General features: G+C 32.0%; 1 protein-coding gene across 2 annotated transcripts; it reads left to right on the top strand.

Annotated features, from left to right (window-relative positions):
- The first annotated feature begins 3979 nt into the window (after positions 1–3979).
- LOC101499204 (DEAD-box ATP-dependent RNA helicase 17) lies at positions 3980–11429 on the top strand. 2 transcript variants are annotated; one of them, XM_004488057.4, is made up of 10 exons: positions 3980–4198; positions 4317–4389; positions 4873–4982; positions 6025–6168; positions 6951–7059; positions 7146–7495; positions 7584–7657; positions 7925–8229; positions 9254–9497; positions 10597–11429. In XM_004488057.4, the coding sequence occupies exons 1-10, from the start codon at positions 4024–4026 to the stop codon at positions 10843–10845; spliced, it is 1833 nt and encodes a 610-aa protein (XP_004488114.1). In that variant the 5' UTR covers positions 3980–4023; the 3' UTR covers positions 10846–11429. The 2 variants fall into 2 exon arrangements, with proteins under 2 accessions (XP_004488114.1, XP_004488115.1); XM_004488058.4 differs by having other exon boundaries at positions 4043–4183.
- Positions 11430–11679: the final 250 nt, after the last annotated feature.

The following is an 11679-nucleotide window of genomic DNA, read 5'->3' as shown; positions in this document are numbered from 1 at the left end:
TCCTTTACCAGATTCCACTTTGTATCGTACTTTGGTTGGCATCTTAGTGTATCTTACGATTACCAGACCTGACATTGCTTATGCTGTTCATGTTGTTAGTCAGTTTGTTGTCTCTACCACTGCAGTACATTGGGCAGCAGTTATTCGGATTCTTCGTTATCTTCGAGGAACTCAATTTCAAAGTCTTCTCTTTCCATCGTCATCCTCATTAGAGTTACGAGCTTATTCTGATGCTGATTGGGCTGGTGACATCATAGATCGTAAATCCACCACAGAGTTCTGTATCTTTCTTGGAGACTCTCTTATTTCTTGGAAGAGTAAGAAACAAGACATTGTCTCTCGCTCCTCTACAGAAGCTGAGTATCGTGCTATGGCATCCACTACCGCTGAAATAATTTGGTTATGTTGGCTTTTGTCTAATATGGGTATCTCTCTTTCTGAGCCAACTTCGATGCACTGTGATAACAAGAGTGCTATTCAAATTGCTCACAACTCGGTCTTTCATGAACGCACCAAACACATTGAGATTGATTGTCATTTTACTCGTCATCATCTTCAGCATGGAACTATTACTCTACCGTTTGTTTCTTCTTCTTTACAGATTGCTGATTTGTTTAGAAAGATGCATTCCATTAAACGTTTCCGTTTTTTAGTTGACAAACTCTCGATGCTCCATGTTAATGCATCGTGAGTTTGAGGGGATATGTTAGATAATATTATTATATATTAGTAGTAAGGGTATTTTAGACAATTCTATTCTTTTATATATATACTCATTGTAACCCTATTAACTTTAGTTTTGGTTCATTATATGTTATGAAACCCTAGAGTGGTTGTTTCTCTTCTTCCTCTTTTCATTGTTAACATCAATCAAGAAAGTAATAACTCTATCTTTCTTGATATATTTCACAAAATCACAATTGCATTGAGGAATAGGGCTAAGATGATTTAACTCCTCCCAAATAACAGTAAAATCAGTAAAGCAATATGAAGCTATCATGTTGCCTTGTTTAAAAGAATAAAATTCTTTATGTAATTCTGATTAAATAAACACTGGAAAACACGTTCTTTAATTCTAGCCAAACAGTATGGGCATCATCCTTAAACGTATGACTTTGAGCAATGACCGTCATGCAGTATGGGCATCATATTGTTATTATTAGAACTAAATAAATGCAATAATTTCTTATAAAATGGCATGCAGTGATAATTTAGTGATAACATAATCTATTAAAAAATCGAATAGTAAATGTTTAACAAACTTTAATTTTTTTTGTTATGCTATTTAGGATCACTTTTATAGTTAGTAGAATAATTAGTTTCATACCCTGTATGAATTAGGATATGGTATAATTAATTTGCATGAGCAAAAATTTAAGTCAATATTAACTAGTAAAATATGGTTGATGGCTTAATAAGGGGTGCAACCCACTTAGGAGAGGATGTCTATCAATCTTCCAATAAATTAATTAAAAGGAAATAGAAATAGGAATATGAATAAAAGAATAGAAATAGTGTGGGTGGGATAAACATTATAAAATTGAAAGAAGAAAAGAAAGGAAAGAAAAAGAGAAAGGAGGAAGAGAATAGAGGAAAGGTGATATGAGATGAGGAAAAACAGAGCAATAAAATGACAGAGAGCTGAGAGAAAGAAAAAGAAGACAAGGGAAATTGTGAGCCAAGAAGGAGGAGTGAGTGATGAAGAGAACAAAGAAAAATGACCGTAAGCAAAAAAAAAATGGAAGATTAAGTGTTCAATTATGGAAGGATAATAAAGAAAGGATGGGTCAATTTTGGGGTTAGGGTTTTTGCATGTTTGAAAATGAAACATAAAGCTCAGCAATGGTGGATTTCATCTCATTTGATTTTCATTCTTAGAGGTAACATATAAAACTCTCTTAAAACTTCTCTTAGGTGTGTTTAGAGATCTTGATTGCATGTTGCTAATATCTGTTCATGATTTGAATATTTGGATATTGTGATAATCTTATTTGATTTAGTATCATTGATTATTAATAATGCATGTTAGGTATTTGTATTAATTACTATAAAAGAGTTGTTGTTTTATTATAACTGTTGAGTGTAGTGGTTGGATTGGTGATAAGATGATAATTGTTTAGTATTGGCAAGTAATTAATTTTATGATGAGTTTTGAATTCATTTTACTTAATTGAGCATATGAACTTTAGAACATAAAGTTTGAAATGAAATAGTATAATGTTGTTTATGAACCCATACCTTTGTTATTTTGTTCAAAACTTTCTCCATATATAGTGTTTTGAGCTAATTTTATCCCATTAGAAACTAGACTTACTTATGTTTGAAATATACATTGATTTCACTAATTTTTATTGAGAATTGATAGAGAAAATTGAGTTACAAGTTGGAAAACAATATGTTGTTCCGTTTTTATATCAATATACTTTGTTTTATCAAACTGCATTAATTGAATGCCTATTATATAAAATAAAAATTATATTTATAAACTAGACATCCTAACCTTTCAAAAATGTTATTGTTTATTCAAATCAGATATTGTTTGATATTTTATTTAAATTGACAAAGTTATAGTGTTTTTTGTAGAAAAATACTATGACATAACTGAGTTAAAATGAATATAATAGAATTAATAGGAATCAATTTGAGTGAAATAAATTAAAAATTTATTCCTATTACTTTGTTACTGTAAATTTTTATAAGTTTATATTAATTTTCCAAATTTTCGTGATTTCATGAAGTGATTTATAAGTTGTTAGACATTAGTCATCTTAAAATATCTATATCTTGAGTTAGGAAATTCATTTTTGAGTGAAATAGTTGAGTCTTAAAAAAGACATACAGTAGTTTTATCATGTTAGAATATATGGTTTTACTAAATATAGAAATGACTCAGTAGTATTATCAACACAACTGGACTCTCATAAGATTATTATATAATGTAGTTGACTTTAGAATACTATAACTTGAATTATATATACCAGTTTCAACTGAAACCAATTGCGTTTGAAAGCTTAAATATAACACTCTTTTCCTAGTAGTTTGATGCTAATATATGTTGTGCGTGCGTGTGTGTGTGTATAGTTTATTCTAGTTAGATGAATTTTTTGTCTATATACGACAGGAGCGATGGTAAGTGGGACATTATTTACAGACTTAATCATGTTCAATTTTATCAAAAAAAGTTATCCAAGTAGAGGACATTGGGTGAAACCAATGTAGTTTTTATCACTTGTTATATAAAGTTTAAGTCATTAGATTACTCGTGTCTAGTGACTTAAATTGTTTGAAAGATTCGAGGCTAGAACTAGATAAAGTATTTGAGTGTATCTTACAAAAAAATAGTATTTTATTAAATTGAAATATAGTTTATCGAGAGAATTTTCCATACTTAGCACACTAAAATGGCTGATAAACATCTACAATTGTTTTTATTAAATCTATGATACTGAGTTTTGTGATCACTATGTTCAGGATGATGTTTTTCAGATAACAAATAAACATTAGAAGTCTGAGGAATATCCAATTTGTTCACCAAACCTTCAATGTCATGAGTCGGAATCAGATCACATCTTAAGTTTAGATTAGAGTTATAGTTTAATTAAGTTTCACTTAAAAGTTGTTTCAATGTTTGTAAATATTTTAGCATTCTAAGTTATTTAAAAAAATTACAAAAGAATTTTTAATTATTTACAAGCACTAGTGATATTTTTTAATTGAAAATTTTAATTTCATCTACATTGTATACAGTTTTCTTCAAGATTCTTAATTAAATTTTAGGCGTTGCATTCTATCTCTTCTATAGAAAAAAAAAATCCACTTATTTCGTAACATTTTTTCTTGTATTTCACTAAAATCAAACAATAGAATGGTGGTGTTCTTAGTAATAATGATAGTGGTGCAAGAAACCTATAGGGCTTTGAAACAAAAAACCCGGCCCACAGAGAAAAACAACAATTAACAAAAACACTACAATTTCAATAAACCCTTGACAAACCAAGGCAAAAGCAAGTTTGAGAGAGAAGAATGGCGACGACGAAGAAAAACAGAACCCAAGTGACGAAAAACAAAGAGAGTGAAAAGAAACCAAAACTTACTGGTGATGGAACCAAGAAAGAAATCAAAGAAGAAAATAGCGTTTTTGCTGCTTGTTCCTTCACTAGCCTTGGTCTTCACCCTACCTTATGTGAGCAACTTCGTGGTACTTGTTTTTATCTCTTTGTTTCGTGAATTTGGTCTTTGAAATCATAATTGAGCTCATGAGCAAGCGACAATAATTCAAAATTCAATGTTTTATTATAATTTTTATTTTTGAACAGAAAGGATGGGGTTTGAAGGTCCAACATTAGTTCAAGCTCAAGCCATTCCTGTTGTTCTCTCTGGCCGTCATGCGTATCCTTTTTATTTTATTTTTATTTTTATTTTTATTTTGCTCTCTCTTTTTTGTTGCTCACTCCATTCTAAAACTTTGATAGTTTTAGCATTTTATTAAAACAATAGGTGTTTTAGAAATTATATTTTTTCAACTATCCCTTAGAGTATGTATTGACAAATCAAAATGTGGAAAGTAGTTAATGATGAAGTTCAGGATTTTGTTCTTTTTTATGCTAACGATCAATCACAGTGCCTAGATCATTAAAAACGTTTGAATTTAATCTTTATTACTTCTAAAGTTGTACATGTAATTGATTATGATTTGTTGTAGATGTTAAACTTTTTATACTGATAATGTATCACAACTAAACTTTGTTAATATGTGTGTAAAAATCTTGAAGTATCAAAGATATGGAATCGAGAGAGTATGTTACTTAATGCTATAACTAGTTGGTTTTTATTTTTATTTTTTTAATTGGGTTCTTTAATGAGAAAATTTAGACTGGTTAATGCTGCTACGGGCACAGGGAAGACTATTGCATACCTGGCTCCAATAGTTCATCATTTGCAGGGTTATGATAAGCGAATTGAACGCTCTGATGGAACATTTGGTGCGTGTTATTCATATTTAGGCTTTATTTGTTTTCACTTAATGCTACTTGTTTAGAGTAAAAGCGTTCTTTCTCTGCCACCATTGTTTTTGCTCTGCCGTTTTCGTTCTTTTCTTGATCCGTTCAACATCGTTCTGTTCCGTTCTTGCTCTGTTTACCATCGTTATTTCTGTTGCTCTGTTTTGTCTGCTCTGTTCTCTGTTTGTTGATTACGATTAGAACTTGACTTTGATGTTTGATTTTGGTTATTAAGTATGACTACCCCTTTAATTTTGTGTATTTTACTATTTTTTATTGTATTTTTGTATATTGTTTGTATTTTATGTTTAGTTTATATACTGTTTTTTGGCCCTCACAATAGCGGTCATCCCGCTATCCCATTTTTAGGGTTCGGCACTCTTCTATCTGAGACTGAAAAAACATAGTTATGGATAATGTTGAGCTTTCTTTATATTTTGCTTAAATTTAACTTCATTTAGAAGTGGGACTTGGATCAAACTCATGACCACTTAGACACTGTTTGTATAAACAACTTAATTAAGCACATAAAGCATAAGCGCTTATCATATACTAGTAAGTGCTTATGTATGAGCTATTTCTATAACAAAAGGTAAAATAAAGTCAAACTACTTTCATGTAAGTTATAAATTGTTTTCACAAGCTATCCTAGAGAGTTTAGGAAATAAACTGAAAACAACTTATGAACATGTCATAAGCCGTTTCCATAAGCTCTCCCAATAGTCTTGCAAGTGCTTATGTCAGTGTATAAATTCAAATAAGTCAATCCAACCAGACCCTTATTCATAGAGGCCATGATAGACTAAATTATCCAATATTTCTAGAGCTTAACCTGCTGAGTGAAGAGTGAAACCACATGAATTCTTTTATGTACCATAACATTGAAGATAATAATTCATAATCAGAAACACATGTCAAACTTTATTCATGAAAGTGTCATTTGACCAACCTATCAATTTCATTGTTGTATATTGTGTAAAATTAATTATCAATTTCACAGATTTAATTGGTTTATTGGCAATAGCGTTGGTTCTTGTACCAACGCGCGAGTTATGTTTGCAGGTTCATGAAATTCTTCAGAAATTATTGCACCGATTTCATTGGATTGTTCCTGGATACATAATGGGTGGTGAAAGTAGATCAAAGGAGAAAGCCAGGCTGCGCAAAGGTAGAAACCATGTTATTCATCATCAATACTCATCTTCTGACTTCATCTTTGATATCTGTTCTTTATGAGTTGCTCATTAAATCTTAAAAGTTCTGGAAAACTGGAAAGAAAGTTATAATAGATAAAAGTTAAGTGCGATAGTATATTTGAAGGTAGCTGGAATCATGATCTTGTAGAATTGTTTTATGATTTTTAGATGCATCAGCAATCCCAATGCCATGCTAGGACATTTTTTAGAACACCATCTGGTAAGATTGTGTGGGATTTCTGTGCATACTTGTTAAATTGGGTTGGATCGTGTGAATCCTCTGTATCCCATGACACAAGAAGTTGCTGTCTTTGCTCCTCACAAGCTGATGCTGCTTTCTCTATTCCTGGATGATGGTTCTCTGGATGCTGGCGGTTTGGTTATGGTGAAGGTGGAACTTCCATCTTACAGTCGGCGGTTTATGTTTTGTCATTTGCCAAAACCTTCTTGCTTGTTTTTGGAGTTGTCAATTTGTTTAACCTTTGTCTTAAGTTGTTAATTTGTGAATTTATGAATTTTGAATTAATTTAATTGTTTGTGATATATTTATAAATTTTTTAGGATCTTATAATCCATGTTACTATTCCATAGTTACAATTTTTAGTACCTTTCACAGTTCTAGGCAGGATATCGATTTCAACAACGTTGACATTTATTTGTATGTTTAAAAGAAAATTTATCTATCACAGAAAGGAAAATTCCATTTCCACTAAGACAAACATTGACAAGTTTTTAACCTCTGATTCCTATTTAGGCATATCAATTCTTATTGCAACTCCTGGGCGCCTTTTGGATCACTTGAAGAATACATCATCATTCTTGTATACAAATTTGCGTTGGATAATTTTTGATGAAGCTGATCGGTATGGTTTTCATCTATTTTTTCAACATCTATTACCATATCTACGTGGTACTTTATAGATGAATTAGCCCAACATTTCTTTTGCAGTATTTTGGAATTAGGGTTTGGAAAAGAGATACAAGAAATACTAGATCTTTTAGGTTCCACGAAGACAGGGCTCGGCGACCAAGAAAACACAGTTCCAAGACCCTCTAAAAGTCAAAGACAGAACCTTCTTTTATCAGCCACTTTAAATGAGAAAGTAAATCACCTTGCAAAAATTAGCTTAGAGGATCCAGTAATGATTGGTATTGATGATGAAATAATGCTACCAACGTCAAAAATTAGATTTGATCATTCAGATTCTGACGAAGACAATGAAGACAAACATTCCAATAAAATACCAGCAGTTGGAGCTTATAAAGTTCCGGTACAGTTAATTCAGAGATACTTGAAAGGTATGATAATTACAAATTTCTTCTATAAGCTTTTCTATGTTCGCATAGTGTTTTAAGATCCTTTATACTGAATTGGATTATTATGCAGTGCCTTGCGGATCACGGCTTGCTGTACTTCTTTCAGTTCTTAAGAATCTTTTTGAAAGGGATCCTTCACAGAAGGTAAGGTTTTGATGGGTGAAATCAGTAGATTTTCCATTCTGCACATTCTTAGTGTCTAAGAGAAGATTAAAATTTTAGTTTATGTTTGTCTTTTTTTATTAATCTCTTGTTACTTGAACTTGTGTTTTTTACTTTGTGGTGAACTTCTGTATACTTTTAGCGAATTTATTTATTGCAATATGTTTTTAGTTTATTGTTTTGCTTTATTCTATTATATGTTAATGTTATGATTTATATATAAGTGTCATTCATCTATTAACTCCACAGGTTGTGCTATTCTTTTCAACATGTGATGCAGTGGATTTCCACTATTCACTTTTAAGCGAATTCCATTTCTCGTCCTCTCCACAAACCGAAGAAGGGAACAGACCGAAGTTTCTTGGATGCAAAACTCTTCGGCTACACGGTAATATGGAACAGGAGGACAGGACAAACAGTTTTCAGGCCTTTAAAACTGACAAATCTGCCCTTCTTTTGTCTACCGATGTTTCTGCCAGAGGCCTTGATTTTCCAAAGGTTAGGTGCATCATACAATATGATTCTCCCGGGGAAGCTACTGAATATGTGCATAGGTACCTAATTCTTGTTTTATTTTTCTTTTGTGGGTGTCTATGTGCCATTAATTATCTTTGCTTTCTGTTCTTCCTATTGTAATCTAAATAAACAAAAAAAAAAAATTGGTTCATTTAATGTGTTTTAAAAAGTACTAGACAATTGACGTATAATAGTATTAAAATCTTTCTTTAAACATTCATTGTCACATTTTGAAACATTTCTATGTGATTTTAACTTCAGATTACACATCAAAGACAAAAAATATATAGAAGTTAGAGTTTGACAAATTAAATTAGTTTATATTGGCTAGAATATCAACATGTTAAATTCTGGTTGTAATAAAAAGAAGATATCAAGATTAAATGGATAAAAGTAAATATAAAACTTTTCCATCATCATCGTAATTGGTTGCCTTCATGTCATTCTATTTTCTTCTAGTTTATAATCTTTTCCTTTTGATAATAATCTTATCTTCCATTCCTTTTGGTTTACAAATTTTATTTCTATTGCGAATATTTAATTGATCCTCATTATTGCCGTTAAATTTTAGTTTTCCTATGAGGGAAACTATTAAAAAAAGAACTAGAGATTGTAACAACTGAGTAAGAAGGGTTTGTTTCACGAGATATCTCATCTAGTAGATTCAGAAGCGTCTTCCGAATTCTCTATTCATAAAAGATAATAATCTTCCAAGTTAGTACTGGTAATTCACGGTATGAAAAGTTCTTGTATTATTCTTAAAGAAGGGTTGAGCTTTTCCAATGAGGCAAGAACTAAATCAGCGTACAAAATTGAGAACTCTCTAAGGCATTCTAGATGCCTTTGCTCTACCACACTATGTGACTTACAACAAAACTGTTTCCTCACTACAACTAACTCCTATTTAACTTTTCCTTCTGTAACTAATTTTCATTCTTCTAACTAACTCTTGTTACTGCCTTACTAACAGCTGTTACAATCATTAATTCCCTTCAAGTGCTTTTTAACTAATGGGCGATTATCACTATCTTATTTATGATCTATCATTAAATCGTGATACAGAGTTGGTAGAACTGCTCGACTTGGCGAAAGAGGAGAGTCATTGTTATTTCTGCAACCAGCTGAAATAGACTATTTACAAGACTTGGAGAAACATGGTGTCTCACTAACAGAATATCCTCTCTCCAAAGTTTTAGATAGTTTTCCAATTTCTGGAAACAAGAACGTAAAGAAATCTGTTTTCATAGACTTACATCCCTGGATCCTTTGTCTCCAGAAGGCGCTTGAGTCGTTCATCGCGTCGAAGGTGATCCTCATTGCTAATCTTGTTGTATTCTTACATTTGTGTTGATTGTCAATGGCTTATCTAATTGAATTATCATTGTGGAAGTTGTTTATAATTTTTTTCATCTTCTAATTGAATTATCATTGTAAACATGTCGTCAAAGTTAAATTTGGAGTCATCGTTGGATTTTTGTGTAGGGTAATTAGTTTATAACATTTGAATACGATGAAACATTTCATGCTGGTTTAAATGAAGCACAGACTCCAACAACGAGCCTCACAGAAAATAATGATAAAAGACATCATTTTGGTATTAGTTTCAAAAATAAAAGATTTAATCTAGGGTTAAGAGTGTCCGGGAAGTGTTATCGGCTCAGTCTTGCATGTGTCCAAGATGTGTCTATCAGGTGCTCAAGCCAAAAATATATATTTTTTAATTGGACACTGTTAAAAGGTGCTGGCATAGGTCCAAAGCATGTTTGAGAAGTGTCGGTGTCTGAAATGTGTCTGACACGACATTTTGATGATGTCCGCACTTCATACTTTAATGCATCTGCCAAGCAATTGGGATTGACAAACCAGTGATAATCCAAATAAAAATGTCTAATATGTTCTTTCTTATGTGCATGGAAGTTCTTGACCCGAGGGAAATGGAAAGTTAGAGTAGAAAGGGAGGGGCATATTCATTATTTTTAATATATATCAATCAAGCATGTACTCAATCAAAGAATATGATTATTGTGTTCTACATATCAATGTTTTTTATCCTTCCATCTCTGGTTTTGGTGGCTGGTTTTTTCCTTTTTTATCAGAAAATGTTAGTTGTTGGTACGTTATGCTAGTAGTTAGGGTTTGAACTGTAGACCTACTTTTCAAACTCTTTTGGAAGTCTCAGTTCAACCACTTGAGGTATGCCTTGGAGTAGTCAGGGTTTGAACCTTTGACCTCATTTTCAACTTCCTACTGGTGTCTCACCTCAACCACTTGAGCTATGTCTTGGGGACACTGATTTATTCCTTAAGATTTTACTGAACATTAATGTTTTCCATATGACCATATAATGGCTAGCTTTTTGTTTCTTCTTTGTATTCACAAACCAATTGTTGCCTTGTCCTTTTCAGCCGAAGATCAATGAACTTGCCAAGAGAGCATTTTGCTCTTGGGTCCGTGCATACACCGCACATCGTGGAGATCTGAAAAGAATATTTATGGTCAAGAAACTTCATTTGGGGCATGTAGCGAAAAGCTTTGCATTGAAACAACAGCCCTCCTTAGTCGGAAAGTCATTCCAAAACCAAACTAAAAAGAGAAAGAGATTTGAGAAGAAAAATGGGATGTCGAATAAGAGAAGAGTTGCACGTGTGACTTAATGCACACCATGAAAATGACTTATAAATTATCATCTAAGTTTTTACTCAGAAGTGTTGTCGGCCAGTCTCTCAGTGTGTGTCCAAGACGTGTCTAACAAGTGTCCAAGGCCTTCTTAATTCAGAGAGACAAGAACGACACTAACAGACAACATGTTTGTTTCTCCATTCAGGAGTCCTTAAAAATGGTCGTTTCAATGCAAGAGATTCTTCTCACAAAACAAACCTCTGAAATACGTGCCAGGTTAAGTAGACACTTATCTGATCACAAGAATGGTATGTAGATGTATGAGATTATAATTTCATGAAGTTATGGTTTTGGTCTGTTTCTGGAATTTGGATTCCTCATGTTACTTGGAATTTTGTTTTGTTTTGTTTTCCCAAGTTACTTTGCACTATAGAAGTGGAAGTACTGTCTAGTCTCTCCGGTCTCATATATAAGTAAAAGTAGGTCAACAAAAATTGATATATTTGGTATAGAATTTGGACCAAATATATCAACTTTGGTTGACTATACATTTGCTAAGTACCTTTGCTATATGTTGTCTTAAAAATATGTTTATGATTAATTTAGTTTATTTTTTTCAGTTAAGCAAAGTGTCTTTTCATTAGTCAATCTCAGAAATATGAATGAGTGTAACAGGGGTCCTAATTTTGGGTTAGTATGTTGACATTTTGTTTGATTGAGATAAAATTGATGATAATTTGCAATTGAGAGATCAAAACTAATGTGAGAAATTGGAAAAACTTTTCTTAAAGTGAGTGTCATTGAAGTTTACAACAGTTTACTTACATTTTAATATTATATTCTCTCCTAAACTTCAAAACACACAGACG

This window comes from Cicer arietinum, chromosome 1 (genome assembly GCF_000331145.2).
Source record: "Cicer arietinum cultivar CDC Frontier isolate Library 1 chromosome 1, Cicar.CDCFrontier_v2.0, whole genome shotgun sequence".
Classification (NCBI taxonomy): Eukaryota; Viridiplantae; Streptophyta; class Magnoliopsida; order Fabales; family Fabaceae; genus Cicer; species Cicer arietinum.
Note: the sequence above shows the minus strand (reverse complement) of the source record. Positions and strands in the feature narration are given on the sequence as shown.